The 24,479-nt window shown below is 40.2% G+C and overlaps 1 protein-coding gene across 1 annotated transcript; it reads left to right on the top strand.

The window, feature by feature from the left end:
• The first annotated feature begins 62 nt into the window (after positions 1–62).
• DRC1 (dynein regulatory complex subunit 1) lies at positions 63–23,146 on the top strand. Its single transcript, XM_088152287.1, has 17 exons — positions 63–292; positions 954–1,041; positions 2,682–2,794; positions 3,583–3,766; positions 6,064–6,201; positions 8,058–8,144; positions 9,715–9,837; positions 10,699–10,838; positions 11,215–11,349; positions 12,946–13,181; positions 14,362–14,540; positions 14,697–14,786; positions 15,076–15,162; positions 15,654–15,859; positions 17,557–17,700; positions 18,499–18,601; positions 22,587–23,146. Exons 1-17 carry the CDS (start codon positions 96–98, stop codon positions 22,647–22,649), a joined length of 2,313 nt encoding a protein of 770 aa, XP_088008413.1. The 5' UTR covers positions 63–95; the 3' UTR covers positions 22,650–23,146.
• Positions 23,147–24,479: the final 1,333 nt, after the last annotated feature.

Here is a 24,479-nt window from a genome sequence, read left to right as displayed (position 1 = left end):
GGGCGGGCCTTCCGCCTGGGTCGTTAGCGACGCGGTTACCATGGTACCGGCGATGAGGCGGTTGCTGAGGCCGGTGGAGTATCAACGCCGCTGAAATGAGTGTCGCTGTAACCGAAGGCGAAGCGGGGACAGATGTCGACGTGGAGGCGGAGGCGGCGGGCGTGGGCGTCCGGGATGTTGGCAGCGGCGGCTTCCCGCGTTCGAGGGCCCCCAACTTAAACTCAGATGACCCCCAGGACCGCATCGCCGCCCGCCGCCTTCGCATCAACGCCCGTGTGGAGGCGAAACGACGGTCGGTTTGATAGAGGGGGCGGGAAGGGGGATATAAACACGCGCATCGCCTTGGGGTCCTAAATGGATCCCCAAGGCGCTTTGTAACAATTGAAGCATGAAAGACAAATCTGCCAGGATTTTTCGTAATTGCAAATCCACAGTCCAGCAATAGACATAATAAAACCTTCCTCCGCGCCTGCTAAAATGTAACTGTGACCAGTTAAGAAATGCTCATGAACTTCCATGATCCCACAAGCTGTCAGCCTCCACCAATCTCAGGCGTTGCGTCTTCATCCCAATTCTTCCCCCTCATCTTCCAAATCCACTCTCATCTTTCTGGTTTCCACTAAATGAGGCTCATCCCTATTTCCCACCCCATTGCTTGTGTCTAAAACTTCACTCCAGTTTGGATTAAACAAAAACGGTGTGTTATGAATACTAACAAATGCTTCTGCATGAGGCATTATCATGCAATCAACATGGAATTTTAGGGAGTGGGTTGGTGAAATGTTTCTTATTTTTAACCCTCCCACGTTTTAACGTCTTGATTTCTGCCTTTCTCCTTACCAGAAAAAGAAAACCCATTAGGAACTTGCTTCAGATTAGCTTTTCATTGGTATCCCTACAGTAAATCATGCATATGTTAAATAGATACTTGTGTTTTGTTTTCTCCCTTTTAGGGAGGCTCTTGGAGAAGATGCAGATGCAAAAAAACTGGTAGAGGAGGAACAGAGCAGGAGCCACAAGCAGATAGAGGAAAGTAGACAGGTTAGTACAGAATTAGGGAACCACCGTGTGAATCAAAATGTTTAACTTATTCTGCCTCGTTATTCACTTAATAACAAAAACTTGATGACACAACCTGTGTGTGGGTTTGGGGGGGGTTGGTGCCTTCAAGTCAGTACTGAGCATCCTGGTAACTGCCTGATCAAGTCCCTGCAGTTTTCTTGCCAAGATTTCAGAAGTGGCTTCCCATTGCCTGCTTCCTAGGGCTGAGAGAGAGTGACTGGTCCAAGGTCACCCAGCTGGCTTTGGGCCTAAGGCAGGACTAGAACTCATGATCTCACAGTATCTAGCCTGATGCCTTAACCACTACACCACACTGGCTCTCCAATGTGTCTGAGCCCTGTTCAAATCCCCTTTGCCTAATAAAATTGTTTTCTGTCTTCTCCAGATGTTCAGTTCTAGTTAATTTGAATTTACTGTAGTATAATACTACATTTGCATACATGTATTTACATAGTAAATACATTTGCTGTAGTACTATAAGTAGAAGGCTATATTCATAGTTATAATTGCAGTGTTTTGTATTTGTTTTCCATATATATTATACATAAAGTGTTTCATATCACAGCATGAAAAAGTACCCCATATCTATTACTATGCCTGCTGTATGCATAATACCAAAACATCACAATACTTTTGCAATAACCACAATAATAAAATATTATCAGTATTACCAGTTACCAGTGAGAGCGAAGTAAAATGTTCTTTGACCTATACAGCAGATGCAGTACAGCAAGTGCTTTTAAAGAGCTTTAGAAAGACAGAGCCAGTCTCAGATGATAGAAATAGAATGAAAAATGTCAGCTTTTAGGATGAGAATGAACCCTTCAGTTGTATTTTCAAAGCCCACCCATAAGACATCTATCTCTGGCTAAAAGAAAATCTAACTCAGCCATTAGTGAAATTTGAAAGCAAAGGATTTCACCTCATTAATGCTATGTTTTTAAATCTGGGTTCACACAACACATATAAGTATGTCCATGAAAGGCTAGTGATTCCAGTCAACATGCTAAGTAAGCTTGGTTAGTTGTAAACTTGGTTATTTTTTTATAGCTTAGTGTGTTATGGGAACACCGCTTGCTTGTTTATTTTATTATTTATTTATTTATCAAATTTATGTAGGCGCCCATCTCATGAACATGGCTCTGAGCTGCTTATAATAAAAACAGAACAATTAAAAATAAAAGTTTAAAAACCATGACACAATTAAACATAAATATAACTAAAACCACGGGAGAATGCTTCAAGATCTTACATACAATATAGCCACTTCATGGGCTCCCCACTTCCATGGGATCCTCAAGCCTGCTGACAAAACCAGATTTTAAGGGATTGCCAGAAAATCAGTATGGTCAGCGTGAATCTCACCTTGGGAGGATGATGTTCCATAGGGCAGATGCCACAGCAGAGAAGGCTTGCCTCCTGGGTGCTGCCAGATGAAACTCCTTAGCAGACAGGTTGTAACATGCCCCTCCTGCCTGCCTGATGGGATGGGTAGATGTAACCAGGGAGAGGCTCAGATATTAATTATATTCTGCGAATCCAGAAAGTGGGTTAACTCAATAACTGAGTTAAGTATATTGTATTAATGTGTAATGTGATTCTGGCATGTTTTTTTTCAGAGATTGGCCAAACTGTTGCTTGATGGCACACAGCTGGTAACAAACATCCAGGTGGCAGCTGATTCTCGGGAGACACACAGGAGATCAGAGGAAGAAGAGCTGACTCGGCAGAGGTAAGAACTATGTATTAGCATCCCTTGGAACTATGCAGCATTTAAAAGGTGAAAGAAGGGTAAAAATCAAGCCTAGCACTGTTAGGGTTGTCTTGATGATGAACCTTCCCCTTGAGTTGGCACCTGGGGGCAAAAAGGTCAAGATGTTGGCTGCAACTGCACAGCCGGAGCCCTGAATCTTCTTAAATGTGTAGTGCATGCACTGCATGTAAAAAAAGGGACAGGGCTTTTATTGTGTGGATACCTTCAAGGAGATTGTAAAATTTTTATCAATAGCTGTGACTTATAGAAGCCATCTGATGTCCTCTTCATATTACAAATTATTTTTCAGGCCTGTCTTATGTATGTGTGTGTGTTTGTGTATTTTATCAACTGTATTTGATATATTTTTAATGATTCATCTTGGATTGCAAATAAATATTCCTCAACAACAGTGATGCCCACCCCCGCCTCCCACAGTTGCCCCTGCTTTTGAGCAGAACTAAAACATGCCATCTGTACTCTCTTTTTATATATTAGCTTGAACTTGGATGAATTACAAAGCCCAGCAGACAAAGTGTATGAACAGAAAAGGCTGCTTTGTACAGTTTTTATTTGAAGCTTGGCTTTTCTACAAAAGAGAAAGACTGGGGATCAGGAACAGAACTAATATTCTAAGGATCTTTTCTAATCATTCATGATCCATAGCAGCCCCCAATAATTGTATGGGTTTTTAATCTTCATATAGAACTGAATTGAATTTCATCTCATTTGCTTTGAATGAACTTCCTTGATATTGCTATTCTCAGGGTTGAAAAATTGGAAAATGAAGCCAAGGCCAACCAGGACAAGTTTGATGAGATCACATCCAAGTGGGTCAGTGCCAAGAAGAAGACCATCCCCCAGGATCTCTGGGAGGCTCTCAATCTACAGCAGCAGCACTGTGCTTTGCTGATTGAGGAGAAGAACAAGGTCATTAGTGAGTTGCAACAGGTAGGATTCATGCTTACTGTACATTCTTGAAGTTGCAGTCAGCAAATACGGCTGCAGGGACATGCTGAAGGGTCCATGCTAAGAAAAACACTGGATTTAGAGAAAGGAGTTTTAAAGAGGAAGATGCTAATAGTTTCCAAGTATTTCAAAGGATCTCACATAACATGATATATACTAACTGTGATGGAAAAGCAGTCTAGAACTGGTGATTTGGGCAAACTACCTTGGCAAGAATGTAATATAAAATATAAAGAAAGTTTTATGTTTTCTAAAAGTTATTGCTTTGCAATATTCAGACATAAATCATGCACAGTGTAGGTGCAAAAAGAGCAATAGAATCTCATTTCTCCCAACAGTTAGCCAAATTATCCAAATATGTGAGAAGCCAAAAGTATTTGTAACTGATGATGGGAAGTGGAAATTAGGAGGCAATTTTCTCCTCAGGAAGAACATTCCTGAACATTTACCTCTTACCTGGAAAATTCCAATACACAAAACAAACATCAACATTAATATAGCATCAACAAAAAAATAGCCTCAAAATACTACTTGACTCTGTAGTACCTAATATCTAGAACACTAAAGTCTACTGTATTCACCCCAAAAAAGATGTCCCCAAATAGCCACCCAAAAGAAGAATACAGACAAACTCTCATATACCTCCCAGCTCTAATTCCCCTTGTCAAGAGGGAGTTGCCAACTCTAGCTGAAATCAATAGTAAACATTTCCCCTCCATAACAGTTTATGTTATGTGTATGTGACACATTTGTGTGCATATGTGCACTTCCCACCCCCTTAAAAAAAACAAAATTAAACAGTGATCTCAGTTGTTCCTCATAAAATATAAGATGACCCACTTCCCTCTAATTCACAGGTAATATCTGAGGAAAAATAAAAAAGTTTTCTTCTTATCTGATATATATGCTATTTTTTAAAAAACTGAAAAGCCTGGGAAGTAAAATAGATTCTGATTGCAACATACTATAAATCCCAGATGATCCTCTCTGGGAAAGGCTTTCCACAGCTGGGTACCATTACTGGGAAAAAAAATTGCAAATGATGAGCATAGCAATGGGAATGGGAGCTATTTCTGCTGCCCTATGATCCTTGGAAGAAATAAGAGATTTCGAAAAGTAATAGCCTCAGCAGCAAGAGGACTAAACAGCTAACAGCATCTTATTTGATGCTTTAAAGAAAGCTGCCCAATCCATGACCCACAAGCTACACATGGCTCCCAACGATCAGGTTATGATCCCCAGAGCCACTTTCAGACATGCTGCTGAGTTCTGGTAATATAGTAAAAGTTTCCCTAAACGCTGAAGGTATTCCATCTGCCTCCACATTGGGATGACTGGAAATATTTGTGTCCCCCCCCCCCCCCCCGTGTAATTCCATTTTGTTCACTGATGATTAGCTGCTTGGCAAGCTACAGGATATTGCCTTTTACTGAAGCATGATAGTGTTTCTGCTGCCATAAGCATGGTGATTTTGAGCCACATTTCTGGGAATGAAGGAATCATAGCTGTTAGGGAAAAAAAGCCCAAAGAAAAACACACATTTTGGTCAGTGGATTGGGAAGTAGTAGGTGGGGGAGAAGAGAATTTGTCTCTGCATGGAAGGGTGGGAAGATACAGTCCACATGAGTGTGTTCATCTGAGGGAAAAAGGGTGTGTATGTGTATTGAATATATGTGAGTATGTGGGGGTTGGGGTATCTGGTTGTTGTAGGGTGTGTTGCAGTGCAAGGTAAGCATCATCAAAGGTCACATCCATTTCCTCTTTGCCCTGTCCATTCACAGTAGTATAGTCTCCTGCCCTAAAAAGATATGAATTTCTGCTCAAAAATTTGGGGGAGAAGGCAGATTGACTACATTGGTACAATGAGCTTGCAATGGTTACTGAACTAGCTTATTTACTGAAATTACACAACATGTTGAACTATAAAACTGACCAAACACATTGGGGTCATACAACAGCTAAGCCATAAAAAAGCTAGACACAATTAAAACTAACCAAGCTTTGCGTGCTGTGCTAATGGAACTGCTAGGTCTTGACTGACTGTATTGCTGAACACATCCTCTAGGTTGCTGAACAGCATTCAGTTTTGCAGAGGGAATTTGATATTTGAATAGGCTTTCTGAATAATCAGGTTACATTTGAATATGAGGGTTTGTTTGGAGCTTGCAAATATTATCACTCAATAAGTAAAATTTAAATAACCATTCATAATGGGAAGGGTGAAACAGCGGAATCATGCCAAAATTAATTAAGCTTTCCTGACTGATTTTGCTTTTTAGGAACTGAAAAGTAAAGATGATCAGTATGTGAAGGATCTTAGGAAACAGAATGAAGACATTAATTTGCTGCTGGAGCGAATGGAGGAGCAGATCCGAAATCTTATTAAAAACTACCGTCGAGAGCTTTTGCATATAGAGGTATAGGATTTTCTTTAGTGAAATGTGGTTCTTGTTTGTTGTACATGTACAAGAGGTGAGAGGAAGGAAACAGTGTTATATGTAAACAATAAAATGTATGTAAAATGTGTTTTGTCTCTTTTATTAGTTTATAAATAGTTGTTATATGTTCATGGTAGTCAATAAAATAGATTAAGAATGGGATAAACTACTGACAGTATTAAATTAATTTCAAATAAATAGCAAAAGAGTAAGGAAATAATGTTTTATCAACTCTGTATGTTGAGCTAAATTATTCAATTCAGCTTCAAAAATTAAGGGGACTAGATGGCAAATTAATAACTTTGAAGAGTACCACAGCTTGCAAACCACTAGTAAGGAAAATTGTTTTTATCAGAAAACAGATTGTTTTTTGACTGGTAGGAGATTACAGTGATTATCTCAAGTCCATGAATCTCTCTTCCAAAGAACATGTTGATACTTATCCATATTTATTCAGAAGTTGTCTTTGGGTGGGACTGAGTTCCAGATTAATCTGCACAGAATTGAAACCTCAGATTTCATAGACTGCTCATGACAAATTTTAAGCCTAAAATCGTAATCGTGAGTTAATCATGACAAAATGAAAGTTTAAATTCTAGGACAGTAAGCACATGGGTGAAATCACAGTTAGGAGCCTATATGTGAAGAAAGAGTGAGTGATGCCCATGGCAATAGGAAAAGAATGGGATGCAACTTCATATACCACTGTAAAATGAGTGGTCAATATTGGGACTTAAGACTAGAAGCCTGGTCTTATTTTTATTATTGATTTATTGTTGATTTATTAAATTTATAAGACCGCTCATCTTACATATGTGACACTGAATGGTGCACGTGATTATTATGCCATCTATGTATGTGACATACAGAGTAATATGAAGGCAAAAACAGGAAAAATTCATATGATAGATCTCTATCCTGAGTTCACAAGCTAAATAATAAACATTAATACTAATGTCTGGGGACAAATCTTAGTCCTTCAGTGGAGAAATGCATACTAGGTATACACATTGTATTGGCTTCCTATTGTATCTGTATGTCACCTACGACTATCAACTATAGGGTGAATAAATAAAAATTGCAAACATAAACTAAATAACCAATTACAATAGAAAAACAACACAACATGAAATGAATTAATATAGAGAGGCCTTAACATTTTAAAAATGAAAAATATTTCAAAATCCATTAAAAGCTTAGAAAGAACAAGAAGTCTTGACCAATTGACTGATTGATTCAATTTGTATAAGCACCCATCTCAACAAGTGTTTCTCTTCTTTGTTCTAAAGAAGATTCTTTAATATAACTTGAAAGTTACTTGATCTTACTTGGCAATAACACTTGGGAAAGGCCTCCAGCAATGATTCATCTAGCTAAATATTAGAGAAGTGATAAATTAGATAATCTATAAGCAAAACTTTGAACCGGGACTAGAAATAAATTGGAAGCTAGTACATCTGAAAAAGTAGTGATGTAAAGGATTCAAATTGTAGAGCCGATTAAAACTTGCTTAAGACACTTTGAAAGTTTCTAGATCGTTTTCAGAAATGGTCAGTATACAGCTCAGTACATAGTAGATTATCAGAATTTGGATAACTGAAATCTGCTACATCTGTTTACATATGGTACCAATTGGTTTAGCAGTCAAAATAGGAAAAAATATTCCAAGTCACCAAACCCACTTGTACAACCCACTTGTACTTCAGGTTACAATGCTGGATTCAGAATTATCTTTATCACTGTTAGCTCTATAGAGAGATTTTTCTGGCTCTAATCTGAAATTACTTCTTCACTCATACGGTAAGAGCTGTTCAAATCATAGATCTCTTTTTCAGAAAGCCTTTGAATTAGAGCGTCGTGAACTTCTCTCAAGCAACAAAAAGAAATGGGAGCAAGCCATGCAAACTCTAAACCGACAAGAGGTAACTTGGGTGTTTTGTTGGGTCCCAGGGAGCAGTGATGATCCAAGAGAGTTCTTGAACTGTGTGGAAAAGCTGGTGGAAAAGAAAAGTATATAGCAAATTTTGCAGGGGAAACTTGAATAACATTCTTTGCGTAAAACTGAAATGTTAAATATTTCTGGGAAGGGCCCTTACCAATCTCAAGATTTTTGATGGTCAGATTAATCGGTGATGCTTGAGAGTGAAAAATAGGTATAGGCAGAAGAATACTAGATGTGATCTCCAGAATAATTTAGGGCAACTTTATATTTTAAAATCTGGAGCATGACAAGCTATCTTGATTTTTCTTGGTCAGTTTTTGCCAGTATGTCTTCCATAATGGGATATGGAAGATTTGAGGCAAGGTACCTGGTGAAGATGCACACAATTGTAGGAGAAGTGCTTTTTTCCAACAGAAGGCATTGTAAATATCATGTTACAGTCTCTACCTATATTTTTTTTAAAAAATCTTGGGAACAGATGAAATACCATGAAACTGAAGGCAAGGAGATATTGTCCCTATCTTCAGCAATGCGGGAATAGCCTGACCAATCAACATGATGCTAATATCTAGAAATTTTTTAGAATAGATCATTAGGCATGTGAGCACTTAGAAAAGAATTCTGATGTTACAAAGAGCCAGTATGGATTTCCCAAGAAGAAGTTCCCTAATTGGAGCCAATCATTTCATATTTTCTATCCTTTTAGTTTTCTTGGTAAAAATACAGGAGTGGTTTACCATTGCCTTCTCCCACACAGTATGAATTGATGCCTTTGCCATTGTCACTAAAGTGATAATCTGTCTCCTGCATCTATATCGTTGCTGCCCAATATAGGTGCCTGCTTGATTTAGCTGGCAGCGGGATGACTTCACACCTTTGGTGACCCTGCTGGGAATATATACTCTGGGCATACACTCCTGACATTCTTCATTCATCTCTCCCAGGAACACCCCCTCCCCCCTGCTGCAATGAGGCAGCACAGCAGGTCTTGGGGGTGTAATGGTGTGTGGGATGACCTTGGGAGACAGGGTGGGGGAGAGATGCTGCCTAGGGAACAATAAGATGGAGGAGAGCCCGCAGCTGCATAACGGGCACAGAAACAGACTCAGAAAGGATCTTCCCTAACTTAGGCTGTAAAAAGAGATGGCGAGAGATTTGTACTTTCAGACTTGCAAGATTCTGTTAACGTAGCCTTACAATAAAGTAGAATTAGCTCATCTGGTCATGTTTCCTGTCTGGTCTACTTGAGAAGGCTGACAGAGGGGTGTTGGAATGTTGGAAGAGCTGAAGAACCAGGTTAGGGACAGATCATCATGGAGAACATCTGTGTGGTCACTAAGAGTTGACAAGATGTCATTTTGTGTTTTTTAATGAGATGGGTGATGACAAATTTGATAAATAAATAAATAAATAAATAAATAAATAAATAAATAAATAAATAAATAAGAAAGACTTGATGGCACATAATCAATCAATTGAAGCCAAGGAAAGTTCTTTGGCTATCTTTAACTAGAACCCTAGCTGATATATTTCTTTCCCCTTTTTTTAAGTTGGATTTTATGATGGCTCGCTTGAAGAAGGTGGAGGAGTGTGAACAGGAGCTGAAACAACTGCGGGTGCAAGATGCTGAGGAGTACAACGTTATAAAGATCAAACTGGAGCATGATGTACAGGTGTGAATCAAGAACAATTTACTAGGACCATTTGGGGGATGCTGAGTAAAGCAGGACAATTTGCCCTCAAAAGCAGTGGGAAGGTGATGTTGAGATTGGCAGATTCTTCAGTATAAGTTCCTTATTTCATGTGATAGACACCAAGAAACTGGACAGGCTGATTCACTAGAAGTGGATACCCACAGCACAACCATTAGCGTGTACAGATTTCAGTAAAGTTTTAAAACATCTGAAAGGAAAGTTACATAGATATTTGGAAGTCTTCCAACCTTCCCAGCTCAAGATGAGGATCTTGATGTTCTAATTGTGCTACTTAATATTCCTTCTGCTGTAGGGATGAAACCATTCAACTTCATATTTTGACTTCAGTAAGAGGGCTTTCACCACTGGATTCTTCTCAATAGCTCTGCTTTTTTACTTCCATTCCAGGTCCCCAGGCTAGTCACCTGGTTTCAGATGAGGGTGCTAAAAATTTCAGTGAGTGTGTTTGCTTGGAAAGCACCATCTTGGCATCTCCAAGTATAGGCAGTGCTATTGACGAGTGATGAAAACACTAAAGGGATAGCATTGTTGTTGTTTGGACTGGTTCATATGAGTGGAATTTATGCCACAATCCTTGCTTGTCACTCAGCGTAAAAAAAAAAGGGAGTCTGGTAGCATTTTTTTCTGACTAACAAGTTTTATTTAAAAGGCAAGTTTTCATCAGTGATGTGAGTTGCAGCTCATGAACATTTATGACTTTTAATAAAATTTGTTAGTCAGAGAAAAGGCTACCACAGTCCTGATTTTTGCTACCATAGACTAACATAGCTCTCTTCCTACAATGTTGACTTAGTGTAATATTTCTGTTTGTGGTACCAGATCCTGGAGCAGCAACTCCAGCAAATGAAAGCCATCTACCAACTAAACCAAGAGAAGCTGGAGTACAATTTCCAGGTGCTAAAGAAGAGGGATGATGAGAACACCATCATCAAATCCCAGCAGAAGCGGAAGCTCAATAGGTGAGTAGCTGAACAGCTTCCTTGCTTCATACTTTTATTGTTTTCTCCTGTAGTCACTATCCTTCCTTGGCCTGTAAAGGAAATGCAAATATTCTGAGTTTTGTGTTGGAATGCAACCACAGAGTGCATATCCTCAGAAGCTTCTCAGGTTCTCAAAGGGTAATATAAAATTCTAATGTCTAAAATCCATAATATATGAATAATGGAAGCCATTATTAATAATCTGAGATTGCTACAAGGCAATGAAGTGCTTTAGAACCTTGAATTCTAAAGGTTTTAAGCCCTTGTCTTTGTCTCTGACTGCTCTGGGTGTCATTTGGGTTGGATATTGATTCATCTACCCTGTAATGAATGAGTCCCTCTCCTTGCCTCTTAGACTGCATGATGTGCTCAATAACCTGCGCCTGAAGTTTGCCAAGCAGATCAAGCAGTATCGTGAGGAGAATCTGACATTGACAGCTGACTACAAGCGGATTGTGGAGCAGTACAAAGACTTGCAGAGAACAATGAGGTGGGGCTACACTCTGGGAGGAGCAGCAGATGCAGACAATTTGGGAGGTTTTGTTGCTTGGCCTAGAGTTCGGCCCTCAGAACAGATGAAGAACTGTGTTCCTTAAACCAAGAGTCCTGTAAACCTATGTTGGGGGGTGGACTTTTCCTTATGTTGCCTTCAATCAACACGTTAAACTGTAAGCCTGGATTAACAAATCACAATTGTCTGGGTATGAATGTATTTCACAACATACTGAGCCTACCAGCTACACAAGCCTGTTTTTGTACATGACTCTTCCTCATGGCTTGCTAACTGCAACACAAAGTTTTACTAACCATTGTTAAGAGACATAATCTCACAATGTTGCTTTCATCTCATCATTGCCCCACCATGGAGGCAGTTTAAAGTCATATAGGTGGTCCTCGCTTACCGACCACTTGTTCAGTGACTGTTCGAACTTATGATGGTACTGAACGAGTGATACTTACAACCGGTCCTCAAAAGTTCCAGCTGTTGCAGCGTCCTTGTGATCACATGATCACCATTTGTGGCTTTTAGTGCCGGCTTCTGACAAGCAAAGTCAGTGGTATTAAAATACTGGTTTTCTTCTTTTCCTGAGATATTCTGTGGTACAGACAAATTGTGAGTGCTCCTCCACAATGTTTAGGCTGCTCCAAGCATGCCCACCCCACCTCTGGTCACCTGCGCTGTTTTTTACAGTCATTTTAGCTAGTGCAACAGAAGAGACCAGGGATTTAGCTTCCAGAGATCTAGCTTCCGAATCACTACGCGTGTCATCACCCATGAATGGAGACAGAAGTGCTCTTTCAGTCATGGACTTGCACTCAAAACTGCAAGGTCTGTGTTTAAAAACTGCATTCCCCTGTACCCACTCCCACCCTGAAAAGGGTGATGGAGTGTAGTGACTTGATCTCTTCCCCGTCACCTGTCCTTTTTTTAGGCTGGCAGAAGTGGGAACAGTTAGAGAAGTAGCGACTAAAGAGCTGCTTCCTTTTACTACTTTTCTTGCAGCTTCTCTGACATGTATCCAGAAGTCTTCCTTCATCATCACCTCTGGATCAGTCATTGCAGCATTTTGCCTGGTAAAGCAGTGGCTGATCCCTGGGCAGGTAAAGCAGTCATCTGTCAAAATTTGCCTCTTCCTGTTGGGGGAGAAATTGATGATTCTTTTTCTTGCCACCAGGTGATGCCAGGAGAATCCACCAGTTGTTTTCCTTAAGTTGTTGCTATGGTAGAATAAAGCTTAGCAATGAAGGTGGTTCAAAGTATACAGGCTTACACAGCTTGCTGAATGAATCCTGCCATTTGTTCAGTATATTGTCTGAACCAGTCCATCACAGTAAGCCTTATATGTGGTTTATTTGGATATAGGATGTTAGGTGGCCACAGCTATTATGTTTTGTTAACCTGGATGTAGAGTTTAGCATGATAGATGATCTGAGCAATTTAGCTGCATACACTAGGGTCTGAATCTTGGGACTTCTGACTATTTCACTATTGATCTGTACACAAACCATTGTGTAGTGGTACTAACAGTTAGTTCTGAGTACAGATTCAAGTTTGTTGAGTCATGTACCTCTTTTCTTATCTCAGACATTTTGCCATTGTGGATGCTGAACATTTCCTGGATGTATGGCTGATGAATGAAGAAGAGGCCAAGCAGCTGATTCGCAAAGCCTTTGATGCTGACCGTGTCATCCATGCTCAGCAATTGGGGTTGCCCTGGACTGAGCCTGATGGCTGGTTCTTGCACAATGTGGGACCTATCAAGCATACTAAGAAGATGAAATCAGCCAATGAGCTGGCCCATGAGGTGATCACGCCTGATAGTAAGCAAGGTTCCTAAGCTTTTGCTGAGTTCTTCTGCATAAGACCTAGGAAGGTCACATTCTAAAGGCAGCATGATTGATGCAAATTGAAAGAAGTTGCACCACACTGCTAATGTCTGTATAAATGGTTCTGCTTCCATCGTTATAAAAAATGGGATTTATTTGGCAAGTAAGAAGTTGATGGAACATGAAAATCATGAAGGGGAGACCAAAATGGAGACAATTGCATAGTTGTCTCAGAAATGAGGGATGAAAGCTTGCTTTTTCCCCCCCAAATTGGCAAATTCTGCTATTGCAATACTGCAAATTTCATTCCAGTGGAGGCTAATTTTGTGACATATGTAATGCGGATTATGCTGTCATATCTGGATGTGCCAGTTTTACATACTTTACTCCACTTCCACTAAAACAGATGTATACTTTTCTACAGCTCCTTAAACCAAAAGACCAAATGTATCTTTTCCCAGGATCCCATGGCAGCTTTTGAGGGTAGCTAGGTGTTCTGAGAAAAAGGTACAGCTGCTTTAAAGAGTCGCAGAGAAGTGCTAAGCTCATGCCGCTACATGCTCTGAAGCACCTTTTTGCCTTCAGATCTGAAGGCTGCATAGCTCTAGTAACTTCTCTCTGTGTATTTAGTAATTTCTGCAACTTGGCTATATTAAAAATTGCAAGATAGTGGCAACTTTTGGAGGAGTTTATGGAGGCTGCATCCAATGTTTCAGGGGCCACGTACAGCTCTGGGACTCAATTTTTACAGCCCTTTTCTAAATAATTGGAGGAGTTATCAAGCCCATCCTTCTGATCACTAGTAGCTTCCTCCCTCCTCAAACATCCTGATTTTGGTTTTGTCAGATAATACCTACAAATTTATGAACATACTTGTGACATCGTAAAGGCCAAATGCTGCTTTTAATACTAAAGACTGATTCTTAGGCTGATGCACCTAATACTAAATGTGGTATTTCCCTGGTGTTATGGAATTATAGAGTTGCAGGCACTCCATAGCTGGCCCACCCATCTTGTCTGAGGGATACTGTATGTTGGCTTCTTAAAATGGCATGTATTAGACTTCTGTTTTTTAAAACTAATGGGTAAAGGGGAACAGCTGATCTAATTGGTTTATGTGTTTAGAAAACTTCTGTGTTATGCTGCTGCCTCCAGATTTTGCTTTTTTCTCTAGCAGACCAATCACTTCAGGAGGTCTCTTCCCCATCAGAGGACAGCCCACAAGAAGAGAAGGAAGCTGTCCCAGAAGAGGGTTGCAAAGAGGTTGTGGGAGATGAACCAGAAGTGAAGATGCTCTGGTCTATTTCAAGCAAGACCATCAAGCGCATCCTAGAGCTCCTATGTGATGAGTCGGTGAGCTGGGAAGATGAGGAAACCTGCTTCCTGAGCCTGGGGCCTTGCTGTGCAACAATAACCTCCTAAAGTTATGTCCCAAGTTCAGCTCTAGGAATTAGCCAGACTGGTAATTAATTAATGTTTTCCCTCTTCTGTGTCTGCATCCTTTGCCAGGGCTTCCTGATTGAGAGCAAGCTTCGGGGTCTCCTGCAACCTCTAGAGAAGCCTGATCGCACTCTCATGAAGCTGGACTCCATCTTCACTGTGAGTTCCTTAATTCTCTTGCAGAAGTGGTTGGGAGAGAGGCTGTTCATGCTGGAGGCCTATGGACTTGGGTCTTTTGGGATTTGGGCCTGTATATGTTATCTTGGTAACTGATTTTCTCCCAGCAGTTGCTCCTATTTACCCCAGGGTAGAGATTTGTACTATCTGCCAACAGTATAAAGTCTCAACCTTTCTTTTTAAGTCTAGCTTTGACTTCTAACTGGACTTCTGATACCATGTAACTAGCTGATCTGTTACCACCTATTTAGCTTTTTATACTTTCCTATAGGCCCTCTCCATTGACAGTGAAGATGATGTGTATCGAATGGTTGAATTCTTCATGAACTTCAAGGTTCAGAAGATGGCAGGTGCACAGGTAATGGAGGCAGGGGCTTCAACCAATGAACATAATGATTTTCAACCTGATGCGCATAGAGGTTTATCTGTACAGTGATTCAACCATCAAAACTTGCTTCATCACACTAGATTTAGCTCTGCTCTGATTTAATTGCCTACTCCCGCCTCCCATGGACTTTCTCTGCGAGATGGCAGTGAAGTAGAAAGGTTCCCCATGTCTGCCCTAGGGAGACTGAGAAACATGAAGAGGTGAAAATAATTATTCTGTCTTAGAATCTTTTTACTTTGCAGTCATGAATTGTACTTTTAACCAATAGCAGCAAATGTTGGGTTATGGTTGCTTTTCACAAAATGTTGGCCTTTTCTTTCATGCCTAATTTCTCTTCATTCATTTTTCTTTAGTGCCTTCCCTCACATATAAATCTCAGCTCCATCAGACTATTGAATGTTCCCTGTATTTCATTGGGATGTATGGCTATAATTCTCCCAGAACACTTCATTTTCTTTTAGAACCTGGAAGCTCTTATGGCAGATACAGTTGACAAAGAAACATCCCGAGATGCAAAGATTATAGGACAAGAGGAGGCTTCTGCAGAACCACAAGAGGAGGATAAAGGCTCCACATTCACAGCACTGCCCATTTCTGCTCTTTATATGCATCCCAATGACATCTTGAAGGCTCTCAAGGCATTTGTGCAGGAATTCCAGGAGCCAAGGTAGGTCTGGATTGCAAAATGGGGCTGATTAGGAGTGTTAGATTTGCCCAAAAGGTGTGGAATGGATTAAAACTAAAGGTTGGTCTGGTAGCAGTGCAAATGGTGCTCATGAGCAGCCAGGAATAGGTGCAAGTTGAAATAAGCAGTGCCACTGAGAGAAAGGATGTACTATATACTATATAGGGCCTTTTCCCAGTTTAAGTGTTAAGTGAGTTAAGTACTGTCCAGCCATCCTTGAGTCGACAGAAAACTGCCAGTATGAAATTACTGCTGTAATTGCCCATCCTTGTTCCTGACCCTTCTGCATATGTTCCAAAGTATTGATTAGTGGTGCTGTCCTAATCATTATTCTTTAGCACATCACCAACTAGGAGGAAAAGTTCTGACTATCACAGCACTGCAGTAGGCATAGCAAGGGACTGACTGCAGGACTGTCAGTCATCTTTAGGCTCCTTCCAGTGCCCCTCCTCCTATACCCCATTCTGTCATAAAACTGAGTTGTTAGGTTGAAAAACAAACACATCCAAGGCACAAAGGGATAAGGAGTCATAAGGAACACTTTTATTTAGGATTTCTCTCCCTTCCTTTGCTTTCTTTATGTAGTCAATAATGCTTATTTCTGTTAGGAGTTGTACTGCCAGCTGAGCAGTCTAATGCTGTTGCATAATTCTAAAAGGCCACCAGCAGATCATTGCTGTGTCTAGTTTTTTAAGGTACAACAGCAAAATGGCAGCAGACACGGCTGACTGGAAGAGAAGGGGCTTGTCTTGATCTGCTTGAAATGACCATAAATATTTTGATCCCACTACTGTCTCTTGATTCACCTGTAACAATGGGGTGGTGAAACATTACACATTTAACCTATCTTGTGGTTATCATGGAGACCTAGCAGAAAAATATTGCCAGGGTATTTTGGGCTAAGTGCAAAAGAGGAAAGACTTATGTGGAGGAACACAAAAGTTTCATGCATAAGGTCCCAAGTTCAATCTCTGGCATCTCCAGTTAGGACTGGGGAAGACCTAGACAGCCACTGCCGGTCAATAGAAATACTACTGCCTCAAATGGATTGAAATGTTTTGAGAATAGAAAGAGAAAATCCCATCTATGCTATTCTGTACTTCTTGGAAGATGCACAAATGATTCAGCAGAGGAAGAAACCAAAGCTGACTGATTAGCAGGATTGGAATAAGAAGCTTGTTGTTGACTGATGTACATTTCTTCTGAAAGCTAATGAAGATTTTATTGTCCTAAATAAATGTTTAGTAATTCCCTATTGTTTTGTTTTATAGTTTTGTGTTTGTGCTGATGTCATGAGCTGTCTAGAATTATATAAAAATTAGGCAAGCTCAGGGGCCGGGGGGAAGCAAACTATTAAATGCCCCATGCATCATAGCCATAGTCTTGTTTGGAGGGGACTCCATCATTGCTATACTTGATGAAGTTTTCATCAAGATATGAACATTGACAAGCCACCATATGCATAAAGTGTCAAAATAGCAGCTCACTATGAGATCTTCATTTTGGCATTGTGACTCAGCCCTGGTCATGCTAATGTCTGAGATGGGGAGAATGGCACAGGAGAATTAAGTAGAGGCCTTCTCTTAGGTTGTGATAAGGAACGTAAAGTTAATGCAGTAGGGAGTTGGCTTGTGTCAGATCAAGTTATTCCAGCCAGTGGATCCTTCCTTCACCTCCAGGGACAGACGGCCACAGATTAAGAAAGCACATGAAGAGCGGGACAACTCTAAAGACTCTGAATATTGGGATGCACTGGCTCATGTTATCCCAGATGGAAAACTGAAGCTGTGGGATACTCTGATTATTGGCTTGCAAAAATACTAGTAAGTGATGGAATCTCTATATCCTTGCCCTAGGGGATAGTAGGGCAGTCTTTGCAAAGGGACATATACAAGGAGTAGACATTTGAGCTAAATGATCTGTGGCAAAGTGTACTAATGTGCTCCTTGCCCCAGAGACTTGCGGTGAGATAGCAGAAGATTTATTTCTTCAGTTTCAGTGAACTTCAATCAAATCCCAATGTAATTCCAGTCTTGTCATCAGTTTTTTAATGAAAATTTATAGAAATGTGAATAGAATATACTGGTTTTTGCTTTTTACTTGGTCAGGTTATCAGGTACTGGATCTTCTGTTGCTCACTTTTAAGGAGTTCATCTATGGCAGGGAAAGGTTGTATTTTTTCATTGAGGATACCTCTCTTCCCCTCTTGCATTCGACCCCCAGGCCATTGAGTTTGACTGATAATGTTCCAATATCACTGGAGGAACAGGGCCAAAAATGTTGGTCCAATGTTTGAGGGGGGTTGGGAAACAAGGCTTAAGGCACCCATGTTGTTTCTCACCCTCCTGACCTCCCCCAAAGGGAAAAATAGACTTAATTTTTTAAAAAAGATATATAGGAACCTTAACTTTCCTCAAGGCTTAAGGCATCCATTTTGCCACAGTGCCTCACTGGCAATGTTTGGTCATATCTACTCCAGGGAGCTCTGAGAATTTTTTGAGGGCAGAAGGTGTGCTGGGAGATCCATATGGTTTACAGGTTGCCCACTCTAAGGCCTGCAGTCAACATCACTGTTGTCCATACTGTATTGAAGGACCTTTCTCTCTCTTCCATCTGTCTAGCCACATTCTGACTCAGAGGGCAAAACTGATTACAGAGACTAACGGGCTGAATCAGCAGAATGAAGAACTCCAGATGCTGCTACAGCAATATTTACGATCTCCAGTGAGTAAATGGGTGGGAGCGTAGAATCATAGAATTGTGGAGTTGTAGGAGACCATATAGTTCAATCATCTGCAAGGTGCAGGAAAACTGATTTAACCCTTTTCAAGAAGTGGCTGTCCAGTCTCTATTTAAACTCTTGTAGAGATGTAGAACCTGCAACGTTCATAGTTAGACTGTTCCATTTTTGTACAGATCACTTTAACAACTTGTCAGTCAGAATGTCACATAGAACCTTGTCAAAAGCTTTGTTGAAATGGAAGTGGATTATATCCCCTTCTCAACTGAAATAGTTATGTTGTCAAAGAAGGAGAAAAGATTTCTCTCTCATTCCCTATTTATGACAAAGCCATGCTGACTCTTAGTAACCATAGGCTAAGAGTCTAGTTGCATATGGCCTGCTTTATTATCTGCTCTAACATCTTTCCTGGTTTTGATGTTAGCCTCCCTGGTTGATGATTATTGGGATCTACTTTTTGTTCCATTTTGAAGAGTGGGACCACATTTGCTCTTTTCCATTCCCTTGGAACCTCTCCACTTACCCTCAAAGATAATTGACAAAGATCCTCATAGTATTTCAGACACTTCAGTATTTTAAGGGATATTTCATCAGGGCCTAGAGACTAGGCAAAGAGCAGTGCAATACAGAATGGGCAATTCATTTTAGTAAAAGAACTGCTGCTATTGCTAGCTAAAGCTGGGGACAGGAATTCAACCCAGCAAGGGAACACTTTTCTTCCTAGCAGACATCATCGGTCCATTGTCTGCCCAGGTATTAATACTGTCTGCAGTAAAGCTGTCAGCTATTCTCTCTCACTCCCCCCTCCCCCTTTAACCAGAACAAGTGCTGCTGGGAAGCTATGATAGTCAATGGCATAGTATTTAGTAGAGGATAACCACTGTAAAAATTCCAGGAAGAGGCCAACCAATATTTATTATAAGCAGACTTTGAAGGGCCATCTTAAATAATACAGAATGTTAATAATTAGTAAGGTTCTATAGAGATCTGGGTTCAAAAAGAGGTTACCACATTTATTCTCATGATCATGCAACAGCAGTGAAGGTAACTGTGTGAGCCAGGAAAAGTTGTGTTCCTGAGAGATGCTTCATGTAAGCAGACAAATGTTTTGAATCACATTTTGCCCTTTAAATCAGGATTTCTGCACAGCCTTAGTAAGTATGGATTTATATTACAAGAGACTTAACTTGAGATTTATATTAAGAATAAAGACATGAGACTATGTGAAGAGCTGTGTTTAATCTGACCAAAGAGACTTTGTCCAGCATTCAGTCCCGTAGGTGCTAGTGGATAGCCTACCAGAAGGATTTGAGCATAGTAGCACAAGTTATTGAGAGTCACTGCCTGTGATGTTGGAGATAATAGCTTTTCTTGTGCATGACTAATTGCCAACAACAGGCTTATCCTCCATGAAATTGTCAAAATTCCTTTTAATACCATCTAAGGCAGTGGCCTTTGCTATAACTTTTGATAGCCTGTTTTATAGTTTAGCTTCATGTTATGGAAAAATATTTTTATCTGTCTTGAGCCTTTTACAATTCAGCTTCATTGGATGTCCAAGAGTTCTGGTTTTATGAACGAGAAACATGTTCTATTCACTTTTTCCAAACTATTATACCACACCACTGCACATCTGCAGTGTCAATGAAGTTGAGCATCTTGTGATGCCAGTCTTGTAAGGGCTGACTTTCCCACCAACATTCAGCTATGCCTGTCAATCTACAAATGAGCTTTTTCCTCCTGTGTGAAACCATGACATTTAGAAAGGGGTTATATTGATTATGGCTGCCCGTGCATTCATTCTGGTAATGAAAAGAAAAAGAAGGTAGATACTTTGGGGTTTTTTTTATTGAAATAAAGGGCAAGGAGTCTTATAAAGTTATGCATGGGTTGATACAGCTCCCCCCCCCCGCCCCTTTCTCATACTCCTATAATTTGAGATCATTTTGTGGAAGTGACGGGCAGGAGCTAGACAAGAGTCACAAGAATGGACTGTCACATTGCCAGGCCAGTCACATACCTGTAGCTAGGCCAGGAGATCCCCGGAGAACCTGTTCAGCACCTTTTTTTTTTGCAAAAACTTTCTCACACTGAATCTAAGTTACACTGATCTATATTTATTTGATAATGTTTGTCATTTTCCCAGTAATATAACTTTCTCCAGGGTAGTTTTCAAACAAAATATTTCTTTAAAAACACAGCAATATTTTAAAAATGTACAAGCTAAATCAGCAGCAAAACCATCTTGACAGCATTTTCTAAAATTTCTAAAAAAGCTTAGGAATAAATCAAATTCAAATCAGTGTGAAAATCCGTCAAAACAAAAACTGTAAAAGAGGATAGAAGGCTTCTGTCCTAGCTTATTGAGTTTCAAGTCGACATAGATACCAGGAGTTGACCTCAACTCAAGGGAGCTTCACTTTATATTTTCTTGAATTCAGTGATGTTAACTATATTCACTTAATGTACTAAGTCAGTTATAATACACAGTATGCCATCATCTGACCATCTCCTTCCTATTGTGCACTGCTCTTTAATCCAAGTCTTACATTTTCTATATTGTCCAAACCCTAAATTGTAACTGTTATTGTGAGAGACCTTGGGGAGGCTGATACAGTAATGGAAGGAATATTAGGCATAAACAACTATGAGATAGAAGGGTCTACTGGTAGTTTACCTCATAAACATCAACTAGTCCAGATGGCAAGAAACCTGGAAGGAATTATTCAAAATGTTTTGATATTCTGCCTTAAGGAATGCACTGAGGATTGAAAATTCCTTTTGCAGTTTGCAAGATTCTGTATTTGCTCATTACTGTTAAAGATACTGTACTGAAGTCTATAGTTCTTGCTTCCATGAACTTGCCCAGCTGTTACGGGGTTGGACAGCTATATGATGACAGGCATAAGATCTAGTAAGCATAAGACTTTGATTGAAGAGTCAGTGTAATGTGGGTTAAGATGCCAGTGGGCTTGTACTTCTTCACCAGACTGTTTCATTTAGTATGTCATGTGAATACATTTACATCCATGGTTATAGCATAGGAGCTGTAATTGAGTATATAGGATGGAGGTAAAACTGGAGCAACTGTTGGTACAAAGCTGGACCAGAGTCTTAGGTTGGGGGCCTGCCTGCTCCCCATCCCATTCCTCCTACCTCAATATCAGCAAGATTGTGGTAAGAGTCAGTGCTGCAGACTGGAGGAGGATCAGGCAACCAGTTACTTCTTCATGAAGCTGTTCAGTCAGTGTAAGACAGTGTTCCTCAACCTCTTCAACTTTAAGCCAGGTGGACTTCAACTCTCATAATTCTTCAGCCAGCATGCTGACTGAGGAATTCTGGGAGTTGAAGTTAATCCATCTTAAAGTTGAGGAGGCTGAGAAATACTGATGTAAGGAATTTGCTGCCACACAATTATCAAGATGATTATTGGCTAAATTTAATCTGAATGGGATTAAACTAATTCATGGGAAACAGTCTGTCGGAGGCCTGAGTTACCTCGAACCATGTTCATAGATAGTATGTTGCCAAATACCATTTTTAAGGGGATAGATTTAGAAAAAGAAGATAGTTGCCTTCATTATCTTTCTTGTGATATTTCCAGAGACTGGGAAAACAGAATACTGGACTAAGTCTGTTTTTGGCTTTTTCCATACAGGCTCTTATGCTCTTATAGGCTTATAGGCTTATAGGCTGAGAGAGAGAGAGAGAGAGGGAGAGAGGGAGGGAGGGAGAGACAGACAGACAGACAGACAGACAATCATAAGCTCCAAAAGCATCCAAACACTTTTTTTTTAATCTAATGTGATCTGTAGATCTTGGGAAGCAGTGCTAATTCTTGCTAAAAGTTATAGTGGACACCTGTTTATGTACCTTGAGATGAAGTACTTTTAAGCATTCCCTTAGCTGAATCTTGAAGCTGAGCTGGACACAAGAGAGCCTTAATTGCTTTGCTTCTCTTTTTTGCAGGTTAATTCTGAGTTGCTCATCCCACCTACCCACTTATTGCATCTGCAGATGAATAACCCATGATAGACTCCTGTGCAAGAGGTGTGGGCTGGTTATTTCCCCAGTATTCTCATTACTTGCTTGGACCATGAATTACAGCCATTCAGGTGAGCCCCACTTAATTCCACAAGAGGGAAGAGCGGGCATAAGCAGCCTCAACATGTGGGTCCCTCAGCTGTTTTGAGGTGCTTGTTTGGAAACACATAGGTGAGTTGCCCCTGACTTAAACTGTGCCACACAGCTGTTTTCTAGCATGATGGCACAGCTGATGTATATAAAGATTTATCTGAAAACTAAGGCACATTTAAATCTCCTTTGCAAACATTCTGACCCATGTCCAAACCACAACTCAATGTGATCTGATGAAGCCCATATTGGCATGTTCCAGAAAAGTGGAAAACTTTGTCCTTCAGAAAATTGTAAGATTTGATAAACTCTGTTTTGATAAACAGAGTCTTTCTGACTCTGGTCATGTATTTTTAGAAAAACATTTCAAAGAATTAAAAGGCAAAATGACGAATAAATACTGGATTACAACACAATTTCTTCTGACTCATCCTTGTTACCTCAGGAGATATGTGTTGAGGCTGGGGTGGGATGACTGCAGTTGGATGGTAGCACAAGCCTCAGAAGACTTGCAATTGCAGCTTTTTGTCATTATGAAATATTTGAAGTGTAATCCCAAAGAACCATTGAATGAATATGAACTTGGACAGCAGCTTGGACTGAAAAAAGAATTCACAAAGATATACTGTAGGACTGAGACTGTGTTTTCCTTGCATTAAGTCATATTGTTTGAGATGCTTTGTTCTGCCATGGTCATTAGTTGTGGAAAGTAACATTGTGTTGTCATAACTCAGTGCTTTGCAGCCTATAAATAATAGCAACGTGCAGATATGTGGCAGACTTCAAGAAAGACAAAGGGGAAGACCAGGTGTCTGGAAATCATATTGTAAGAGAGCACAGAATGTGCTTACATGGCAAAGATGTTCTTGGCAAGAAACTCAACTGAGCATTTCCATAAAATTCTACTTCACGTAAAAAAGTGAGAGCAGTTACTGTTCTCCTAAACTGAAGGCAGCCATCTTTAGTAGCATGGATATACTCTTTAAGAATCTCATGACCAGGAGCACAAGACATTGCAAAAGAAAAGTGGGATCCTTAATTTAGAGCTGCTGTTTTTGATGCAGAATTTGATGGATCTTGACAGCCACGTCAGTTTTCCCCTGCTTCTCCCCCACTCAGTTATTGCACACAAGTCTCTGTTCCTTTCCAGGGATCCATTTTTATTAAAGAATGTAAAGATCTTCTCTTGATCCAGAGATATTTTATTAACAGTGCACAGAGAAATGCCCCTACCAATACCAGACCCCACCCCACAACTGTAAGGAAATAAAATCAATAGTTTTCACACAACCCAGGAAATAATAAGCATGAAATACACAAACTTCACTTGTGCTAGGCTGTGAAGGAGAACAGCGAAAAGGCAATGCAATTGTGCTATATTTTTTCGTAGAAATCTGATATGTTAGAGCTAGGCCACTCACATCTCCTTCCAGCTTGTAGCTCTTTGCCTCTTGACAAGGCAGATTTTTTGCTTGTACTAGCTATTGCAGGTCCCTTATGATACCTTGGAATGGTAGACTTGCTTGTCAAGCACATGCTTGGGAGAGGTATCTAGACGTGTTATGCAAGTCTAACAGACACTATTTATCATTACGAAGAAACTATAAACAGTTGTAGCTGCCCCCCCCCCCTTGCATGCTTCTGTAATTGGCTCGCAAGAAAATGTGTTAGTGATCTAAAGTCCACATCCACACCTGACATACACATTATGCCTCCTAGGTACCAGAA

Source organism: Python bivittatus, unplaced genomic scaffold (genome assembly GCF_059951505.1).
Source record: "Python bivittatus isolate LINGU-HERP-01145 unplaced genomic scaffold, Pbiv_v1 ctg000690_np1212, whole genome shotgun sequence".
NCBI lineage: Eukaryota > Metazoa > Chordata > Lepidosauria > Squamata > Pythonidae > Python > Python bivittatus.
Note: the sequence above shows the minus strand (reverse complement) of the source record. Positions and strands in the feature narration are given on the sequence as shown.